This window comes from Biomphalaria glabrata, chromosome 16 (assembly GCF_947242115.1).
Source record: "Biomphalaria glabrata chromosome 16, xgBioGlab47.1, whole genome shotgun sequence".
NCBI lineage: Eukaryota > Metazoa > Mollusca > Gastropoda > Planorbidae > Biomphalaria > Biomphalaria glabrata.
The window spans coordinates 28,882,652-28,906,483 of NC_074726.1; the positions used below are offsets into that span (position 1 = coordinate 28,882,652).

Consider the following 23,832-nt stretch of genomic DNA (forward strand, 5'->3'; position numbering starts at 1 on the left):
TTTGGGTACCACTGTTTCTCAAACAAGCAAAAAAAAAATTCCCTCCCAAAAATAATAATAAAAAAAGCTTATCTAAAAAAAGGGGGGGGGGGAATCCGCAATTACAACTATATCTCTCAAGAATGTAGAATATACTTCCTTTATTCAATATAAAAAAAAAGTTATTAATTACCAATAATTAATTGACTACATGGTTAATTTTTCAATATGTTCATGTTTTGTTAAGTACAATAAATAATTGTTTTAAGTTTTGACTAGATCCTAGACTGGATGTTGGGATACACAAGGCGTTCAATTATCTGAGGGGACGAAATCCTACATAATTAGCTGTATCTGTGAATGTCGAAAGATTAATTTCTTTTGTTGGTATCAAACATAATAATTAATTACCAGTAATTAATTGTTAGATTGTTTTGTTTTTTTATTGATTCATGTATAGCCTATGCCAATGAATAATTGTGCAAAGTTTCAATTTGATCCGATAATGAATTTTGGAGAAATAACGTGTACAAAACTTTTACCAAACAGACAGAAAGACAGACAGGCAGAGCTAGTTGAAATATGCTTTGTAAAAAGTCACCTTTCACGTTATTTCGTCATCACCAACAAAAATATGCAAAAACATGAAATCTATTGAGCTTTGATTACAATCACCTACAAATTTATTTATTGTGCCAAAGTTCCGTAGCGCATCGCGATGCACTGAAGACAAGATAGATGCACTTCGTCCACTTCTAAGATTTACTAATGTATGCAAGCGCGACATAGATCAAGACCCTTCGTCATAGAAGGCCTGAACACTGACCTGTGACGTCGCAACCTGTGGGCAGTCGAAACCAATAGCTCGTTGCTACACTGTACATACCTGTGACGTGCCAATGATCTATTGGTCCAAACTGCCCACAGGCTGTGATGTTGTTCAGGCCTTCGATTACGACTGGTCTGGCATGGATGCACATGGAGAGCAATCATAAAGAAGCACAGGATAGATCCACATGGAGGGCAAGCATAAAGAAAGGGTCGTGGGTTGCACTCGGCTTAGACACCAGACGTAGGAAGAAGTCTATAAACTCTCTGGTGATGACTTCAGCGACTTGAGAAATTGCAAAGGGAAAAGATCGTCTCTCCAGACGTAAAATGCCACAGACCTCCCACTTTGTAAACGGCAATGGAAGAATTATGCTACTGCTCCGTTTCCCAAATTGAGGGGAAAAAACATTTTAAAAAATTGAGAAACCCTGGCCTATATATATAAATTTTATATCTACAGCATTTCTTATCAGACCAGTTATTTTCATTCAAAATGAATGATTATAAACTAAGATTATATCCTGATGATAAAATGGCTGTGTGTTGTGTGTCATGTGTCGTGCCTAATATCAAGCAAAATGACGTAATACTTTGTTATCATTAAATTTCTCAACACAACACAAAGAGTGTTGTTGTTGTTTTTTTGACAGCAGACTGTTCTGTGTGTACACATTTAGTACAAACTGTTCTATGTGTACACATTTAGTACAGGTTGCTCTGTGTGTACACATTTAGTAGGCTACAGGCTGTACGCAAACGGGACTTTTGAAATTTTAAAACACCATAAAACTGTGTCTATTTTTTTAGATTTTTCGGTAAGGTGCTTACTTTTATTGCTTCCTTTATGTAATTATTTCATCTTGATTTAGGAGTGGTCTAAGCGGTAAAGCGCTTGGCTTCCAAACCGGGGATCAAGGGTGGGAATCTCGGTAAAGACTTGGATTTTTAATTTCAAGATCTTTAGGGTGTCTCTGAGTCTGCCAGCTCTAATGGGTACCTGACATTAGTTGTGGAAAAGTAAAGAATGTTGGTCGTTGTGCTGGCCACATGACACCAGGCCAGGCCTTAGAAATTGGCAAACTAGGCAGCCGCCTAGGGCCTCCGATTGGAGAACTCTATGGCTATATGTCCACTACCATCGATCTAAGTCTCTACTATAATTCAAAGTTTATCCACAAATGTTTAGATCTAGGCTACTTGCCAGACTACATATGTTAGAAGACCATTGTTTAAGGCTTTTAGTGAAATGTCGAAAGGTTATAGCTAGTCAGGTGATCATGAATCGTCCACGAAGCACATCAGCACTAGCGGCGCTATAGGCAAAGTACGATTTAATTCTTCATTTCCTACTTTGCCTAGGCATTCTATGGGCAAAGTAAAAATTCTTATTTACAAAGATATTTATATATTAAATATAAATGAGTGGGGGGAAAAACCCACAAATAAACAACAGGATTTCTTAAGACTAAAGCTGCGGTCCCGGGTTCGAATCCTGGTGAAGACTGGGATTTTTTATTTTGGGGTCTTTGGGCGCCTCTGAGTCCACTCATTAATTAAGGAAAGTAAAGATGTTTGGTCGTTGTGCGTGACACCCTTGTAAACAGTAGGCTACAGAAACAGATGACCTTTACACCATCTGCCTTATAGATCACATGGTCTGAAAGAGGGAAATTTTTTTCTTCTATAGAATGCCGTATCTCGCAATTTGCATGTCTGATATACCCTACATTATGACCTGGATATCTTTCTATGTACATATTAGAAGTTATATATCTAATATCGACAGTTATATATCTATCATCGACAGTTATACGCAAACAAAAAACCCGCGGGCCGCGGGTAATATATGTATATATATATATATATATATATATATATATATATATATATATATATATATATATATATATATATATATATATATATATATATAATTTACTTTAAAAAACACAAAAAGAAAACCCTTATATTGAGTGAAATTTCATCAGTAGCTTTGGTAGTGATTTAGGGGCCCCGGGGGCTTGACCTTTTTTAGGCTCCCCTGCATTTTGGCATTCATGACATCATGTACTTAATAATTATGTAAGTCTAAATTTCACTTGGTACAGTATATAAGTGAAATTAGCTCTTTCTCTCCTAATTGACGATGCCAGCGTTGATTTGACCCCATTAAACTAAATTGGTTTTTCGATTCATAAACTTTAATTTGTGTTGCGTAAAAAGAGCATGCGTTCTCCTGCAACTCAATACCAAATATAACATTTTCTGATTTAAACAAAAATGATTGAAGTTTAATCAGAACAGGAGAGTGAAATACAAATGAGCAAAATGAATACTACTATCGGAACGAGGAAAATAATTACGGAGAGAAAGAGTTAACAAATAAAATAACCATTAATGAATAATACCGTTGTTTATTGGCGAGATAATGCCCAAGTGACAAATCTCAAGTCTGTACTTTATTTGCTGTTGATGCATCTATAACATCTAGTGCCATTAGAGCATGGAATGGGTTGCCTGTACCAGCCAGGAAAACCAGTGACTTGGCAGAATTTAAGTCATGGGTTAATATGCATGACTGAATGCATGACGCGTAGGACGTAATCATCTTCTTTTTTTGAAGTAACGTCTGTATCATATAAGATAAGATAAGGCATATATAACATCAGATCAATGCTGTCTAGTATTTTCTGAATCTACGTGAAAAGCAAGATTCTATGGCAGTGGCGTAATGTTTGATATTTAATGTAAAAAAAATAATACTTTAGGTCATTCCTTTTGGTGGGGGCCCGGCAGGGGGGGGGGTGACATTTAAATATAACATAAGTTATAGAGTACTATTTAATACTATCTGAATGCTTTTTCTTTATTATTTAGAAAATGTCTGGTGTTCCTGTCGAATATAACACAAGTTATAGATTTATTACAGTACTATTTAATACTATCTGAATGCTTTTTTTTTGTTATTTAAAAACTGTCTGGTGTTCCTGTCGAATATAACATAAGTTATAGAGTACTATTAATACTATCTGAATGCTTTTTCTTTATTATTTAGAAAATGTCTGGTGTTCCTGTCGAATATAACATAAGTTATAGAGTACTATTAATACTATCTGATTGCTTTTTCTTTATTATTTAGAAAATGCCAGGTGCTCCTGTCGACAAACTCTTTTTACTGGGTGTCTTTGGCATATTTTCTAGTGTGCTTCTAATTATTATTGGAACCGCCACACCGAACTGGATATTCTGCTACTCCGGAACGTCTATTTTAGGAACGCCTCTTAGCGGAACGTCTTCTAGCGGCACTCTCAACAGAGGGTTGTTCAAAACTTGTAACGAAGATGGTTGTTCTTCTATTACGATACCTTCAGGTGAGCTTATGATTTTTTTTTAATATCAGTTGATCTTAAGGCTTAGAGTCCAGGGGTTCTCAACCTGTGGGTCGCGACCCCCCCCCCCCCTGGGGTTCGATTGACGATTTGCCAGGGGTCGCCTAAGACCATCGAAAATATGAATTGTTGTTGTCTGTTCTTCTATTGCTGTATGTGTGTGTGTGTTGGGGGGGGGGGGGTCGCGGCAGAGTGGGGGATTGTAAAAAGGGGTCGTCAAGCATAAAAGGTTGAGAACCTCTGGCTTAGACTGTTTACAGGTGCGCTGAGTAGGAACGAGGCCAGTCGTTACAGAAGGCCTCAACACTGACCTGCAACGTCACAACCTGTGGGTAGATTAGGCCAATAGCTCGTTGCTACGTCGTACAGACCTGTGACGTGGCGACGAGCTATTTGTCTTTGGCGAGCTTTAAGGGTATCAAATGGGGGGAGGGGGCGGTGGTTAAACGCTTGGCTTCCAAACCTGGAATCCTGGGTTCGAATCTCAGTAAAGATTGGGATTTTTAATTTCGGATTTTTAGAGCGCCCTTAAGTGCATCCAACCTAACACCAAAGTATGATATGAAAATCTCTCCACAAGGCTTCATAAAAATATATTGTGTCAAAATAGAGAATAAACACTTGTTTTTGGTAAACTTAACCGCTGCGGGTTCATCTATCAAAATATTTTAGACGAAAGAGAACATGTTAAATTTGTATATTCACGGCATATTGGAGAATTAGTGATGATTGAGTCAGTTAGTCTATGTGTTGATATGTGTTGTAATGTTGTGTGAGAGTTAATCCCCTTAGTGGATTAGGAAGTATGCGTTTTTGTATGTAAATATCACGCACATTTTTTTTTAAATGGCTGACATAGAAGAGAGCACCTGGTTGCATGCGGCCTCAGAACGAGACAGCTGAAAGTCACTCACGAAGGCCGCGGGATACACATTTGAGACCAAAAGAAAATCCGCTGCCGAGGACAGACGCAGACGGCGAAGGGAAAATCTAAATCGACCACCTGCGGACAATGGTTATGCTTGCCCTGGATGTGGCAAAATATGTAGGTCACAGCTGGGGCTGCGCAGCCACGGGAATACTGCATTCCTCACTGATCTTCGGACTCGAAGACAGACCGTATTTTGTTCGTTATATAATGTGGTTGAACAAAGCCTGTGTGTGTGTGTGTTGTATATCGGCCTTGCCATTTATCTATTTCAACTTGTATTTAAGAGTATGGCTGCCTGGTCGTGCGGTTTTGCGCGCTGGACTGTCGTTCAGATTTATCGATGGTCCAGGGGTTCAAACCCTGCCCGCTCCCATCCCCCGTCGTCCTGCGGGAGGTTTGGACTAGGAAGTAATTATTTTCAACTCTGAAGGAACATCCGAAACATGTAAAACATTTTACAAACAAAACATATATACATATTGCCATTCCTACTATTTCGACCTTAACGAAGCACGGGTATCTGCTACTCTATACCTGTGGCATTTTACGTCTCGAGAGATGATCTTTTCCCTTTGCAGCTTCTTATGTGGCTAAAGAGGCCAATCCTTGATACACAGCTGCGGTTGCAGATTCAATGCTAGTCTTATATAAGACTGTAAAATTCCATTATTTGGACATACCAATATCACAATGCGGATTAAATATATATTTTTCATTTAAAGGTAACACAAAATAAAGAAAAAAAAACTTTTTTTTGTTTCTTTTTTTTTCAGATTATGAAATGGCAATCCGAGCTCTGAGTATTCTTGGTATTATTTTCGGATGCATGTCAATGAGTCTGGCACTCGTGTTTGTACGCAAGGCGGTAAATACCAAACCTGAATCTAAAGCTTTACCGTATATCTCTGGAGCTCTAGCAACAATAGGAGGTAGGACGCAGTGCAATGTGTATTATTTAGTATCTTCTTCTTCTTAAACTGTCAGGTAGAGTTGAGCCTTCGGCTCTTGGAACTCTAGGCCACCAAAAGTGAACAAGAGCTCCCTCTCACCGGCCTGTATGAAAACAGTGTACACTGTTTTGTCTGGCGGGTGGGTCAGACTCGCGGCAAGAGGCCGCGTATAGATCTACTAAGACCCCCGCCATTTTTCCTTTCTATACCAGGCTAACCGTGCGGGACACGCCATTTATTATGTAACGGCCCATTGAGGAACAGCGCCTGGACTGTGACAAGGTTGTGGGAGCTTTTTTACAACTCCGTGCAGTGCAATGAGGATGCTCTCGCACCCCCTTAGGCACCCCCACGGGAGTCTTGTTTTGCTACCCTTTAGCCTAATCGTTTCCTCCTACGATCGTTTCCACCCGGGCGCCACTATGAGGCAGGGTAGCATGCCCGGGATTATTTAGTCTAAAATTAGTGGTGAGAGCCCTAAAAACATATCTCTCTCACCTCTTCCAATATATATATTTTTCATTTTTTTATTTTAAAGCATGTATATGTTTAACTTATCTATGAATAAGCTTAACCCACCTATGTATACGTTTAACCCATCTATGTATAAGTTTAACCCATCTATGTATAAGTTTAACCTATCTATTGTAGCGGATGTATGTATACAAGTCGTACTTGAGATATTTCTAAAAGTACCTTGATGATCCTAGATGCTTGGGTATCTTGTATGGTGTATTACTAATGCGAGTTCTAAATATACTCCGCTACGAGACAGTATACAGGATCAATGCACAGTAACTCGAGATAAAGATATAATAACAAACGTTAATGCAGAATGTGCCATAGGCGAGCCAATCACTAAAACGATGTCATCCCTTTAAGAGCCTAGCAGTAACTGATCTAAAAGTCTACATTAATCTCTAAACCCAATGCCTTTGTCGTCACTAGAAAATGTTGTTCTACTATAGTGCGTTCCTAAACTAAACTAAAAAAAAGGGGTCTAACACTATTTATAAGTTAAAACTATTTATTTATAAGTTTAATCTATCTGTGTGCAAGTTTAACCTTTTTGTGTACAAGTTTAACCTATCTGTGTACAAGTTTAACCTTTTTGTGTACAAGTTTAACCTATCTGTGTACAAGTTTAACCTATCTGTGTACAAGTTTAACCTATCTGTGTACACGTTTAACCTATCTGTTTACAAGTTTAACCTATCTGTGTACAAGTTTAATTTATCTGTGTACAAGTTTAACCTATCTACGTACAAGTTTAACTTATCTGTGTACACGTTTAACCTATCTGTGTACAAGTTTAACTTATCTGTGTACAAGTTTAACCTATCTGTGTACAAGTTTAACTTATCTATGTATAAGTTTAACCTATCTGTGTACAAGTTTAACCTATCTGTGTACACGTTTAACCTATCTATGTATAAGTTTAACCTAACTGTGTACAAGTTTAACCTATCTATGTACAAGTTTAACCTATCTGTGTACAAGTTTAATTTATCTATGTAAACTTTTACGTACATCTGGGCCAATCGGAAATTTAAGATTCAGGAAATTAATTTACTGAAACCAATATATATATATATATATATATATATATATATATATATATATAATTCTCTTCGTCGCTTAAGAGTTTGGACGAGAAGAAGACGTAAAGGAAAGATCACTCTCTTATTTCTGCGGATAGTCACCCCACGAAAAAAAACAAGAGGGGGGTGAGAACTTGTATTCACCGGTCACTTCGAATGGCTGCCTGGTTTTAAAATAAAATAAAAACAACCTTATTGGCTGCCACTTCAAACCGATTCATAGCAGGAATAAATTGTATTTCACAGGTTTAATGGCTTTCGCTGGGGCTCTGATCTACGAGGTGGACGTGTACAGTATCAGTTTCCTGGGATTCGACGACTACCTCAATTACAGCCTCGGCTTCTCCTTCGTGCTCAACATGACGGGCGCCATCATCCTGGCGTCCACTGGCTCGCTGGTCATGGCCGGAGGGGGCAGAATGGTCCGGCAGGGCGCAGTGGGCACCGTTATCACCACAGTACCCGTCGTGTACCAGGCTCAGGCGGTGGCCTACACCGGAGGTCCACAGCAGCAGTCGAGTTCGTACGGCGCACCGATACCTGGATACTACGCCACTGCTTACCCTCCGCCAGCTCCAGCTCCCCAGTCATTGGTTACACCACCACCTTACAGTGAGGCTGTCAGTCAAAAGTATTAACAATAACTGTGAAGGCGGTCCAGGAGTCCCTGATGCTCAGGAAGTCATTAAATAAGAACACCTTTTGTTATATTTATATAATATTATCTAATATATGTAATTGAAAGTAAGGAGAATGTATGTATTGTATGTATGTATGTCCCGCATAGAGATCAAAACCGTTTGACCAATCTTGATAAAACTTGGCATAAATGTTCCTTAGATCATGGCAAAGACCGTAGTTATGTTTAATGTCCCTCCCACTCCTGGGGGGGGGGGGGTCAATTTTTGTTTTTTTTAAAAAAGCTAAATTTATCTCTAGTGAAGAAGGAACCTTTTTAAAATCGGGTAAACCCGTTTTTACAGTATTTTATATTTGATATGAATGTGTCGGCTAAAGAGTTAAACTACTTTCATTTTCGTGGCAAATTAAAAAAAATGTGAAAGGAACATTCTTCATGTTTGCGTAGATCTAAATCCAATCCACTACATCAGTACTACCCAAACTAAGGCCCGCAGGCCGCGGGTCTTATCCGCCCGGTATTTATATAAACGTAAGTCGATGGAAAGTTTATTCAAAATAGTTTTTATGTATTATACGTTTCAGTATTTTACATGTTTTTATTTTTGTTACTTTTATGCTGCTTTTTGTTACGTTTATGCTTATTTTTGTTACATTTATGTTAATTTTTGTTACATTTATGCTAATTTTTGTTACGTTTATGCTAATTTTTGCTACATTTATGTTAAGATTGTGTGTATGTGTGTTTATGTAACGTAAATGTGTGTACATTAACAAATGCCATTCTCTTTTGCTATTCCAATGGTATAAAATAATACAACTTTCATGAAATTCTAAGCAAAATAAACAACGAAACACCAATATAAAGTTTTGTAAATAAGCGAAATAAAAGAAAGACGTTATGTTGAAAATAATCACTACGAGATTTTGTTCTTATAATTTGATATTTATTACAAAGCTTATATCAACTTACCATATCTGTGTGGTAGAAAGTGTGAACACGTTACTTCTCGCGGATCAAATTGAAACCTCGCACAATTATTCATTGATTCATTGGCATAAACAAGACATGCATCAATTTTAAAAAAGTAACCAATTCGTCAATTAATTACTGGTATTCATCATTTTGTTTCATACCAACAAAGGAAACTAATCCTTCAGTATTCACGGATATGGCTAAATTTGTTGCGTTTTAATCACCATAAATAATTGTTAACGCGATTTCTACCCCGATCTTTCTCCGATCAAGTTGAAACTTTAAACAGTTACTTTTTGTACCTAACAAAATATGAATCAATAAAATAAATACCAAAGTATGTAAGCAGTTATTAGAAATTAATTATATTGTTTCATATGGAATAAGGGAAATGACTCATACATGTGTGATTGATATAGTTGTAAACTGCGCAGTTCTTAACCTTTAGATAAAGATTTTATTTAAAAAAAAGGATTTACTCTTTATTTTTAAGATCTGTTTAAATTCTTTAACGAAAATGTTCGAAGAAGAAAAGAAGAGAAAACGATATGAGGAAATGTCGTGGCGATTGAAAAACTTAAAAAAAAAAAATGGAATGTAAAATTTTTAAATACATAAAAAATAATTAAGCAACGTTATGGGCGCCATATTAAAGATCATTGTTTAATAAGTAAATAATAAAACAATATTACAAATTGAGGTTGCAATGTGATTAAGTTCAATCGACCACCGATAGATAGGCTACTTCCATGGGTCCGCAGTGCATGGAGATTGGCAGGTCTTTAAAATGAAAAGCTATGAACTATTAAATTATTTTGTTGTCGAAATTGTTTAATTTAAAATTATGTAAATTAACTGAAACTAGAATTACTTCATATTCGAAATATAAATATGCTGATTTTTAATAGTTTAGTAACGGGATGCATATGAAATAGTTTGTATATGCAAAGTAGAGAAGGATTACCCTTGAAAATTTAAAGGGCAAGACATGGCCTGAAATGCGCCGATGTGCCCCCCTTCTCCCCAAAAAAATTTAAAATAAAATCAATCAATCAAAAATAACATAATTTTATTGTTAAAATTTTTCAATTTCAAAGTAGATATATAATTTAAAAGTTTTACAGTGTATTAACAGTTAAAAAATTAAATCGCAATTGGAGATTTCCACAATGAACTAATCAAGGTCAAGGACGCTCAATAAGACTTCACTGTTTCCAAAGAAATAAAAGCTACAAACGAAAAAGATTCGAAAATTTGGATCGTCTGCTGTGCTAAAAAGTGCAAAAAAAAAAAACAACAACAAATAAACATAGAACTTTAAAAAAAAAAAAAAACATAGCTGATCAACATTTCCCTTCCTTCTATACACCGGATACTCCAAGAAGCTTGCTATTAATAGATTTGCCTCCATTTATGAAAATCATGGTTTGGAGACCTCTGAAGAAGAGTCCAAGTTGAAGCGAGCACAAAATATTACAGTATTTACATTCAGCTTTTAATATCAAGTAAAGAAATTTAAAAAATACAAATGTACTTTTAATCAAATGACACGAAACAAAATTAATCTTTTTCAAATGAGAAATTTTAAAATATATATAATTTTTTTTTTTCAATTTCACAAAATTATTATTGTGTTTTAAACAAATTGGTTTCCTTTTAAGTGGATCTTTCTGTTAATAACACTTCTTTGTTGCTTGCTGTTTTTAGGATGTAAATGTCGACTGTATAAACGAATGCTCATTATAAAGTCTGGTCATCTACTTGAACTTGATTGGTCTCGGCGTCCGCCTCGTCACCCTATAGGACAATGAGAAGACAATTTGTTATGTACGAAAAAAATAATTTTTTAGTTGTTTTGCTAAATTTAAGTTTACTCTGAAAATCTAAAACGGCCAAACTAGGCTTTTCTCCATGTGATCAATGAGCTAGTTATTCTTATCTCAGCGATATACAGCTGTTAAATTTCTAGGAAAACCGTTAAAGCCGTTTTTTGAGATCCGCGTCCAGGCTCCACCCAAGTTCCTCCATGAAGTTGTGACTTGAATAGAGGTATTGTAACAAAAAAGGGTTCTCGTCTGGACGGACAGCGTAAAAGAATGGTCTCTCTATCGATATTCTGCTACGAACAGCTGCTGACCAGAACAATGTGGAGGGATGTGGTTACCATGTCACAGCACCCCTTCGACAGAAGTCAAGGGGGCATAGCATAGATCAGGGGTTCTCAACCTGTGGGTCGCGACCCCTTTGAGGGGGGTCGATTGACGATTTGCCAGGGGTCGCCTAAGACCATCGAAAATATGGATTGTTATTGTCTACTCTTCTATTGCTGTGTGTGTAAGGGGGGAAGGGGCCCCGGAGGGATCGCGGCAAAGTGAGGAATCGTAAAAAGGGGTCGCCGAGCTTAAAAGGTTGAGAACCGCTGGCATAGATGAGAGAGTCTAGATCAGGGGTTCTCAACTTGTGGGTTTGCGACCCCTTTGGGGGTCGATTGACGATTTGCCAGGGGTCGCCTAAGACTATCGAAAATAAGGATTGATTTTGTCTATTCTTCTATAGCTGGGGGGGGGGGGTCGCGGCAGAGTGGGGGATGGTAAAAAAGGGGTCGCCGAGCCTAAAAGGTTGAGAACCGCTGGACTCTAGATGAAGCTTCAAATAGACTTTAAAATATCGAGATAGAAACCATTTTTTAGTCCATTAGAATAATCTCTGAACACAGAGTCATCATCACCTGCAGATATATCAGCAAGCTAAACAAATGTAGCATGCCTCATAAGATAGTTTCACATGGCGGTCGTTTTCAAAGGACACATGAACAGTTCCTTGTTTTACTTATTTCTAATTAATCTACATTAATCTTTTAATCTACATTCATAGTGATCAACCATTGACGACCTCAGCACCATATTTATTTTCCCTTCAAACGTGTCACGTGCCGGATTCCCGCAGCCAATGAAACGATCGTCTGTTGTTTTATATTGGCACAACTTTCGATGGACCGATAGCATCTCGTCTAGAGACCGGGTATAGCCCGCGGACTGTAGTTTGTGCATCACTGACCTACATCAACAATGTTTTAAGTATTAGTAAAATACCCCTTTCAGATCTTGTGATCTATAGGGGCAGAAAAAGTAAAGGTCATCTGTTTCTCTGGTCGACGTTTAACGAGGGTGTCGTGTGGCCAGAACAACCACCACATTTACTTTCCCAAAACTAAAGTCAGGTACCCATTAAAGGTGGGTGGAACCAGGGGCGTACTTAACAATCCGAAAATTCAAATCACAGTTTTCACAGAAATTTAAACCCGAGACCCCTTTAAGACTCAGCCACCACGCACAAATGTTATAAAGTTACTTACAAAAATCATCCTCCTTTGTTCTGGGGTAAGCATCATGTCCATCTCGTGAAGGTAGGACCCATCCTCGACAATCTCTTTATGGAGGTTAGCATCTGATGAGTCAGCAATGATCTGATCTATAGATCTACATGAGACTGTCTGTAGGCAAAATATCATCTGGAGAGAAAAATAAAAAGTTTACAAACTGTCGCAAATTAATATATAAAAAGTTGACAAATTGTCATAAATTAATATATTGTTGTAACTCTCTAAGGCAGGCACTCAACGAAAGACAGGTCGGCAACAGTAAACGATGTATTTATTTATTATAACTAGTATAAGCATCAACAATGGTAATAGTTACTAGTTAGACTTGGACGTCTGCTATAAAGTCACATGGAGTAATATGTCTTAAGTTCTAAGAGTCCTACTTCATACCAGAACACAGAACAGACCACCGACACACTTCCCAGTGTCGCTCCAGGTCTCCCATACAGTTTCCTAGTATCACACAGGACAGCACTCAGCACCAGACTGTTCAGACTCCCATGACTTCTAGCCGGCTCACAACAGTCCTTCTTCCTGTCTCTATATGTCTTTCACTAGTCGTGTTCAGTAGTGCTCAGATGCGCACCATTTGTGTAGCGCGGGAGCGGGGTTACAACAATATAAAAAGTCTACAAATTGTCATAAATTAATATATAAAAAGTCTACAAATTGTCATAAATTAATATATAAAAAGCCTACAAATTGTCATAAATTAATATATAAAAAGTCTACAAATTGTCGTAAATTAATATATAAAAAGTCTACAAATTGTCATAAATTAATATATAAAAAGCCTACAAATTGTCATAAATTAATATATAAAAAGTCTACAAATTGTCGTAAATTAATATATAAAAAGTCTACAAATTGTCATAAATTAATATATAAAAAGTCTACAAATTGTCATAAATTAATATATAAAAAGTCTACAAATTGTCATAAATTAATATATAAAAAGCCTACAAATTGACGTAAATTAATATATAAAAAGTCTACAAATTGACGTAAATTAATATATAAAAAGTCTACAAATTGACGTAAATTAATATATAAAAAGCCTACAAACTGTCGTAAATTAATATATAAAAAGTCTACAAATTGACGTAAATTAATATATAAAAAGCCTACAAACTGTCGTAAATTAATATATAAAAAGTCTACAAATTGTCATAAATTAATATATAAAAAGTCTACAAATTGTCATAAATTAATATATAAAAAGCCTACAAATTGTCATAAATTAATATATAAAAAGTCTACAAATTGTCATAAATTAATATATAAAAAGTCTACAAATTGTCATAAATTAATATATAAAAAGTCTACAAATTGTCATAAATTAATATATAAAAAGTCTACAAATTGTCATAAATTAATATATAAAAAGCCTACAAATTGTCATAAATTAATATATAAAAAGTCTACAAATTGTCATAAATTAATATATAAAAAGTCTACAAATTGTCATAAATTAATATATAAAAAGTCTACAAATTGTCATAAATTAATATATAAAAAGTCTACAAATTGTCATAAATTAATATATAAAAAGTCTACAAATTGTCATAAATTAATATATAAAAAGTCTACAAATTGTCATAAATTAATATATAAAAAGTCTACAAATTGTCATAAATTAATATATAAAAAGTCTACAAATTGTCATAAATTAATATATAAAAAGTCTACAAATTGTCATAAATTAATATATAAAAAGTCTACAAATTGTCATAAATTAATATATAAAAAGTCTACAAATTGTCATAAATTAATATATAAAAAGTCTACAAATTGTCATAAATTAATATATAAAAAGTCTACAAATTGTCATAAATTAATATATAAAAAGTCTACAAATTGTCATAAATTAATATATAAAAAGTCTACAAATTGTCATAAATTAATATATAAAAGCCTACAAATTGACGTAAATTAATATATAAAAAGTCTACAAATTGACGTAAATTAATATATAAAAAGTCTACAAATTGACGTAAATTAATATATAAAAAGCCTACAAATTGTCATAAATTAATATATAAAAAGTCTACAAATTGTCATAAATTAATATATAAAAAGTCTACAAATTGTCATAAATTAATATATAAAAAGTCTACAAATTGTCATAAATTAATATATAAAAAGTCTACAAATTGTCATAAATTAATATATAAAAAGTCTACAAATTGTCATAAATTAATATATAAAAAGTCTACAAATTGTCATAAATTAATATATAAAAAGTCTACAAATTGTCATAAATTAATATATAAAAAGTCTACAAATTGTCATAAATTAATATATAAAAAGTCTACAAATTGTCATAAATTAATATATAAAAAGTCTACAAATTGTCATAAATTAATATATAAAAAGTCTACAAATTGTCATAAATTAATATATAAAAAGTCTACAAATTGTCATAAATTAATATATAAAAAGTCTACAAATTGTCATAAATTAATATATAAAAGCCTACAAATTGACGTAAATTAATATATAAAAAGTCTACAAATTGACGTAAATTAATATATAAAAAGTCTACAAATTGACGTAAATTAATATATAAAAAGCCTACAAACTGTCGTAAATTAATATATAAAAAGTCTACAAATTGACGTAAATTAATATATAAAAAGCCTACAAACTGTCGTAAATTAATATATAAAAAGTCTACAAATTGACGTAAATTAATATATAAAAAGTCTACAAATTGTCATAAATTAATATATAAAAAGTCTACAAATTGTCATAAATTAATATATAAAAAGCCTACAAATTGACGTAAATTAATATATAAAAAGTCTACAAATTGACGTAAATTAATATATAAAAAGTCTACAAATTGACGTAAATTAATATATAAAAAGCCTACAAACTGTCGTAAATTAATATATAAAAAGTCTACAAATTGACGTAAATTAATATATAAAAAGCCTACAAACTGTCGTAAATTAATATATAAAAAGTCTACAAATTGTCATAAATTAATATATAAAAAGTCTACAAATTGTCATAAATTAATATATAAAAAGCCTACAAATTGTCATAAATTAATATATAAAAAGTCTACAAATTGTCATAAATTAATATATAAAAAGTCTACAAATTGTCATAAATTAATATATAAAAAGTCTACAAATTGTCATAAATTAATATATAAAAAGTCTACAAATTGTCATAAATTAATATATAAAAAGCCTACAAATTGTCATAAATTAATATATAAAAAGTCTACAAATTGTCATAAATTAATATATAAAAAGTCTACAAATTGTCATAAATTAATATATAAAAAGTCTACAAATTGTCATAAATTAATATATAAAAAGTCTACAAATTGTCATAAATTAATATATAAAAAGTCTACAAATTGTCATAAATTAATATATAAAAAGTCTACAAATTGTCATAAATTAATATATAAAAAGTCTACAAATTGTCATAAATTAATATATAAAAAGTCTACAAATTGTCATAAATTAATATATAAAAAGTCTACAAATTGTCATAAATTAATATATAAAAAGTCTACAAATTGTCATAAATTAATATATAAAAAGTCTACAAATTGTCATAAATTAATATATAAAAAGTCTACAAATTGTCATAAATTAATATATAAAAAGTCTACAAATTGTCATAAATTAATATATAAAAAGTCTACAAATTGTCATAAATTAATATATAAAAAGTCTACAAATTGTCATAAATTAATATATAAAAGCCTACAAATTGACGTAAATTAATATATAAAAAGTCTACAAATTGACGTAAATTAATATATAAAAAGTCTACAAATTGACGTAAATTAATATATAAAAAGCCTACAAATTGTCATAAATTAATATATAAAAAGTCTACAAATTGTCATAAATTAATATATAAAAAGTCTACAAATTGTCATAAATTAATATATAAAAAGTCTACAAATTGTCATAAATTAATATATAAAAAGTCTACAAATTGTCATAAATTAATATATAAAAAGTCTACAAATTGTCATAAATTAATATATAAAAAGTCTACAAATTGTCATAAATTAATATATAAAAAGTCTACAAATTGTCATAAATTAATATATAAAAAGTCTACAAATTGTCATAAATTAATATATAAAAAGTCTACAAATTGTCATAAATTAATATATAAAAAGTCTACAAATTGTCATAAATTAATATATAAAAAGTCTACAAATTGTCATAAATTAATATATAAAAAGTCTACAAATTGTCATAAATTAATATATAAAAAGTCTACAAATTGTCATAAATTAATATATAAAAGCCTACAAATTGACGTAAATTAATATATAAAAAGTCTACAAATTGACGTAAATTAATATATAAAAAGTCTACAAATTGACGTAAATTAATATATAAAAAGCCTACAAACTGTCGTAAATTAATATATAAAAAGTCTACAAATTGACGTAAATTAATATATAAAAAGCCTACAAACTGTCGTAAATTAATATATAAAAAGTCTACAAATTGACGTAAATTAATATATAAAAAGTCTACAAATTGTCATAAATTAATATATAAAAAGTCTACAAATTGTCATAAATTAATATATAAAAAGCCTACAAATTGACGTAAATTAATATATAAAAAGTCTACAAATTGACGTAAATTAATATATAAAAAGTCTACAAATTGACGTAAATTAATATATAAAAAGCCTACAAACTGTCGTAAATTAATATATAAAAAGTCTACAAATTGACGTAAATTAATATATAAAAAGTCTACAAATTGACGTAAATTAATATATAAAAAGTCTACAAATTGTCATAAATTAATATATAAAAAGTCTACAAATTGTCATAAATTAATATATAAAAAGTCTACAAATTGTCATAAATTAATATATAAAAAGCCTACAAATTGTCATAAATTAATATATAAAAAGTCTACAAATTGTCATAAATTAATATATAAAAAGTCTACAAATTGTCATAAATTAATATATAAAAAGTCTACAAATTGTCATAAATTAATATATAAAAAGTCTACAAATTGTCATAAATTAATATATAAAAAGTCTACAAATTGTCATAAATTAATATATAAAAAGTCTACAAATTGTCATAAATTAATATATAAAAAGTCTACAAATTGTCATAAATTAATATATAAAAAGTCTACAAATTGTCATAAATTAATATATAAAAAGTCTACAAATTGTCATAAATTAATATATAAAAAGTCTACAAATTGTCATAAATTAATATATAAAAAGCCTACAAATTGACGTAAATTAATATATAAAAAGTCTACAAATTGACGTAAATTAATATATAAAAAGTCTACAAATTGACGTAAATTAATATATAAAAAGCCTACAAACTGTCGTAAATTAATATATAAAAAGTCTACAAATTGACGTAAATTAATATATAAAAAGCCTACAAACTGTCGTAAATTAATATATAAAAAGTCTACTAATTGACGTAAATTAATATATAAAAAGTCTACAAATTGTCATAAATTAATATATAAAAAGTCTACAAATTGTCATAAATTAATATATAAAAAGCCTACAAATTGACGTAAATTAATATATAAAAAGTCTACAAATTGACGTAAATTAATATATAAAAAGTCTACAAATTGACGTAAATTAATATATAAAAAGCCTACAAACTGTCGTAAATTAATATATAAAAAGTCTACAAATTGACGTAAATTAATATATAAAAAGCCTACAAATTGACGTAAATTAATATATAAAAAGTCTACAAATTGACGTAAATTAATATATAAAAAGTCTACAAATTGACGTAAATTAATATATAAAAAGTCTACAAATTGACGTAAATTAATATATAAAAAGCCTACAAATTGACGTAAATTAATATATAAAAAGTCTACAAATTGACGTAAATTAATATATAAAAAGTCTACAAATTGACGTAAATTAATATATAAAAAGCCTACAAACTGTCGTAAATTAATATATAAAAAGTCTACAAATTGACGTAAATTAATATATAAAAAGCCTACAAACTGTCGTAAATTAATATATAAAAAGTCTACAAATTGACGTAAATTAATATATACGCGATTACGATGTGGGATTAGGGTTAATGAGAATGGATGAGATACTCAAACAGACTCATAACAGTCTACCTAGTTATTTGCAGTGTAGCCCCAAACCGATGTTGGGCGTATTTAACTCTAAATAAATTAAACTTGAAATAAACTGTAACAGATCACACGCACTTGCCTATGATTTAAAGATCATTACCTCCAAGCCCTTTCCGGTGACCGGTCACTTCATCCCCGGTCACTTCATCCCCGGTCACTTCATCCCCGGTCACTTCATCCCCGGTCATTTCATCCCCGGTCACTTCATCCCCGGTCATTTCATCCCCTGGTCATTTCATCCCCTGGTCACTTCATCCGCCGGTCACTTCATCCCCCGGTCACTTCATCCCCCGGTCATTTCATCCCCTGGTCACTTCATCCCCCTGTCACTTCATCCCCTGATATTTTCATCACCTGATAATTTTATCTAACAAATTGTAATTTTAAAAAGCATTAAATGAGCAATATTTAATGTATTCCTTTTTTATTTAAATGACAGAGAGAGAGAAAGAGATAGGGAGTGACACCCTAAATATACATGCAAGATTATTTCCAATTAATTTTAAGGCTATAGGAACCTCATCATGACGGGTATGTTCACAACACTAGAGGCCCCCCAACCAGTTTCAATATGTAGAATGAATATCAATAAACAAAATACATACTTACATATACGTGTAGAAATGAAATATCGATAGTAATAAAGTCCTATAACACAATTTGTAACTTTAATGTTTATAAGGAAGTCCGCCTTAATTAGAAAAAAATAAAACCTTATTACAAGGCTAAAAATGACTCGCCCATTTTCAAGAAAGAGCGATTGAAAAATCAAATAAAGTGAAACATGGTCGTACTTTCACCACAGCTTGGACTTTGATGATAAGTTATCAGCGGCACGGTCATAATTATTGTAATCGCACTTCTATCTCTCAAAAGATTTCCACTACTTGCACCACACATTGGCCTTTGATGATAAGCTATCAGCGGCAAGGTCATAATTATTCTAATCGCACTTCTATCTTTCAAAAGATTTCCACTACTTGCACCACACTTTGGCCTTTGATGATAAGTTATCAGCGGCACGGTCATAATTATTCTAATCGCACTTCTATCTATCAAAAGATCCCCACTACTTGCACTACACCTTGGCCTTTGATCATTACGTTATAGATAAGTACACATCCAGATTTACCATATAATATTAGATTTCTCATTAAGAATACAAAGTGGAAGAGGAAACACTATAAACGCATTAGTTGTGACAAGTCAAAAACTCGCTGTCAGAGTCACTCAAATTTATCACAGCATTAATTATTATTTTTCATTATTTATTTATTTTATTTTAATTATTTCCCCATCCAACCCCTAAATCATTCACCCGCCACACCTTTTCCTCTCTACCAGGCTAGACTTAGTCCACCACCTTGGAGAAAATTAGGCCAGTCCTTTCATTTATCTTCCCTTGACCGGGGCAAAGATACGCTCAGACCTTGATCTTATCGACAGGATGTCTGACAGCCGCGGTTGACACCACCTTGGTTTGAATGCAAGCTAATCCTCCCCCCCCCCCTTTTCTCACGTCTCTCTTTGATCTAAGAGATTACCCTGGTCAACACACCGCGTGATACTCCAAGGTGCGGCTCTTGTCGGATTTCACCCACGTGTAAGATAATTCTTAGCCTAGGACATTTCCGGTGTCCGCCCACACTTTTCAGGCATATATATATAGTAAACCAACTCAAATCACCCTCTCTTCCTCATTCGAGCTGAGCTATCGAGTCTGGACTATATCACTTATTCTCTCTCCTAGAGGAATACCTGGTGCCTCCCTCAGGTGTCTGCCTATTTATCGGATTACTTACCTGCCTATTTGCCTTTGTGCTCAGTGCTATTCAGCACTGCGCTAGCTCACTGACCTGCCTATTTAGGTGCTTAGTGCTATTCAGCACTGTATTTGCTATCAAGAATCACCTATTGCCTATTTGCCTACTGGCCTATCCATGTGCTTAGTGCTAATCAGCGCTGCACTTGCCTAGTTGCTATCAAGAATCACCTATTTGCCTACTGGCCTATCTATGTGCTTAGTGCTATTCAGCGCTGCATTTGCCTACTGAGATCTACTCAACACTACTACTTGGCGCTATCGGCATTGCCCGCCTATTCGACAGCCCACCTGTCAAGCTATTAGGTGCGACGTCCCTATAGACCAGATCTGTGTGAGACGTCATAGCTACGCCAACCCTCTGCAACTCACTGGACATATCCTGTTACCTACACTGCCCACGGCAGATCAGCTCTGCCCGCAGGAACCTTGTGCCCACGGTATCCGGCCACCCGCCATACTGTGCCCACTACAGATACTAGAACTTGGGACTGAGACTCCACAAGAACTATATCGCCGGCGTCCCTCTATCCGCTAGAGCGCCACCTCCAGCTGCAGAACCTCAAGCCAGGACCCAGCCAGCTGCGACATCAACAGGACAACCAGCTAAGTCAGAGGACAAAGTGACATACTCTTATTAGGTGCAAGAGTGATGATTAAACATAGAATATACTAGAGATAGATGCAAACCCTCCCCCTTTTTATTCTTATATGTATATTTATGTAAATAAATATTCTTCATTTTTAACTTTTGTATCTATCTTTCATTGCTTTGTCTAGTTGCGTGTCTGCTCCCGATTCATATGCTGATAAGTGGGGGTGTGATAGCATTAAAAATAATCATCCCCTAGACATAAAACGTGCCAAACACACGTCACATTTCCCCACCTGTCACATTAGTAATATGTCATAAAATGTAAAAAAGAAAGCATTCTACATAATCATATTTATATATAAAATATTTAATTGGGGATGAAATGACCGGGGATGAAGTGACCGGGGATGAAGTGACCGGGGATGAAATGACCGGGGATGAAGTGACCGGGGATGAAGTGACCGGGGATGAAGTGACCGGGAACCGCCCTTTCCACACGACAGTGGGAGTGGGGGGATAGTGGTAGGCATGGTTTGAAACGGGGGAAATCGAGACGACAGTCCAGAGCGCATGCCATACGATCATGCAGCCCCACCACATAGATCTACATCGCACCACTTGAAGCTCCTGCACATTTTAACCGTTTTGAAAACAAAAATGCGCACAAAGGGACGCAATTTGATTATATTAAGTCATAAAAACTTACCGTTTTCCTTAAGTCTCATTTAAAACGTGAAATTTAAACGTTTAAAAAAGATTTAAAAATTTTAAAAATACTTAAAGGTCAATAGATACGAATAAATTTTACAATTTATAATTTATGAACTATATTTGACATAATAATCATTTAATTAAACTGTTTTGGGGCTCTTTAGGGAAGATTATCTTTACAGAGACTCAGCCCGTTTGTAAGTATACGTTTATTGTAAAATATAGAGGCCAAAAAGTATTCCGATATGCAATGCAATTTACATTGTACTAAATCAGTTAGTTGTTGGAATGCTTACCACTAAATAACAACAAGCAAAAAGAATCAAAAAACTTTAAAAAAAAAAAAAAAAAGGCTTATCTAAAGGGGAAGAACTCTGAAACTGTCTACCAATATTGAAGTTATTTCCCTTATTTGATTTGAAACAAAATAATCCATGACCGTTAATTAATTGACTTAATGAGTATTTTCGTTTATCGATTCATGTTTTGTTAGGCACGATAGATAATTGTTTAAAGTATCAACTTGATTGGGGAAAGCAATAGGGAGAAATAGCGTTGACAATTATTTAAGGGGACCAAACCCAACAGATTTAGCCATAAATGTGAATACTGAAGGATTAGTTTCTCTTGTTGGTATGAAACAAAATAATGCATTACCAGTAATTAATTGTCTAATTGGTTGCTTTTTAAATTGATCCATGTCTTGTCTATGCCAATGAATAATTGTGCGACGTTTCCACGCTATCCGAGAGTGGGTGTGGAAGAAAACAGGTGTACAGATTTTTTACAAGACAGACAGACAGACAGACAGACAGACAGAGTGAGCTGATATAAGCTTTGTAAAAACATATCCTGTTCAAGCTAAGGTTTTGTGTTTATGCTAGTTCCTGTGTATCATACTAATCGCGGTGGCTGAGTGGTTAAGCGCTTGGCTATCGAACCTGGGGTCCTGGGTTCGAATCTTGGTGAGGACTGAGATTTTGAATTTTTGGATTTTTAGGGTGCCCCAACTCTAATGGGTACCTGACTTAAAACCTGAAAGTAAAGGCGGTTCTCCGTTGAAATGTGCTGGTCACGCGACACGCGGTTCATTAACCGTTGGCCATAGAAACAGATGACATAAACATCATCCGCCCCATAGAACGCACGGGAAAGGGAAAACTTTATAATAATCAATATTACAGTCTGTAGAGTACAGTGCTATAAGCATGTGTACAGTGTATACACATTAAAAATTGTAATACTATTATTGTTTCAATAGATTTGTAATAATCACATATCTGTCTTTACTTGCATGGTCAGCCTTAGGCATAGGCAAACTAGGCATAGGCATCTGACTAAGGCCTCTCATTGGTGGGGGTCTCGCACAGGACTCGTAACAATTATTTTAGATACGAAATTATTAAAACTTGTGTCCAATGCTACTTTTAGTGTCTTAAAATAAATTGCGTACTTTTTTTGCTTTCTCTGTTTATTTTTATTTTTCTATTTCATCTGTGGCCACCAATTTCACTTCGCCCGGCGACACCAATTATCTAAGACCGGGCCTGTTACTAGGCCTACAGAATTGTTTAATTTTATTTTACTGACAATTAGATTAATGGAAAGGCGTGCTATCTTTCGTTATCCAGATCTAGAACTGTATTGTCTTATACTAATAAGTTAGAGTTTCTTTTGTTAAAGAAAGTTATCTAACGCTTACCATAATGGTGAATACCAAAGCAGTGAGAAGAACAGTTTGTTGTTTCATTTTTTTTTCTGTTTGTGGGTTATCTTCTCCTTGGCCCTTGTGGTGTTGATCTGAGTTGTTGGTGTTTGTATACAAGCAGACGCGAGCTGCCTTTATATAGAGTCACTTCCCTTTGTAGCGCAGA

The 23,832-nt window shown here is 33.4% G+C and overlaps 1 protein-coding gene and 1 long non-coding RNA gene across 2 annotated transcripts; one reads left to right on the forward strand and one right to left on the reverse strand.

Annotated features, from left to right (window-relative positions):
* Nucleotides 1-1,420: 1,420 nt before the first annotated feature.
* On the forward strand, nt 1,421-11,093 carry LOC106060113 (uncharacterized). The gene is made up of 4 exons (XM_013217899.2): nt 1,421-1,625; nt 3,950-4,181; nt 5,904-6,059; nt 7,928-11,093. The coding sequence occupies exons 2-4, from the start codon at nt 3,953-3,955 to the stop codon at nt 8,317-8,319; spliced, it is 777 nt and encodes a 258-aa protein (XP_013073353.2). The 5' UTR covers nt 1,421-1,625; nt 3,950-3,952; the 3' UTR covers nt 8,320-11,093.
* Nucleotides 10,349-23,819, reverse strand: LOC129923392 (uncharacterized). Its single transcript, XR_008775347.1, has 3 exons — nt 23,661-23,819; nt 12,652-12,807; nt 10,349-11,093 (listed from the first exon to the last, which is right to left on the reverse strand). It is a non-coding gene; the product is annotated as an uncharacterized LOC129923392 (long non-coding RNA).
* Nucleotides 23,820-23,832: the final 13 nt, after the last annotated feature.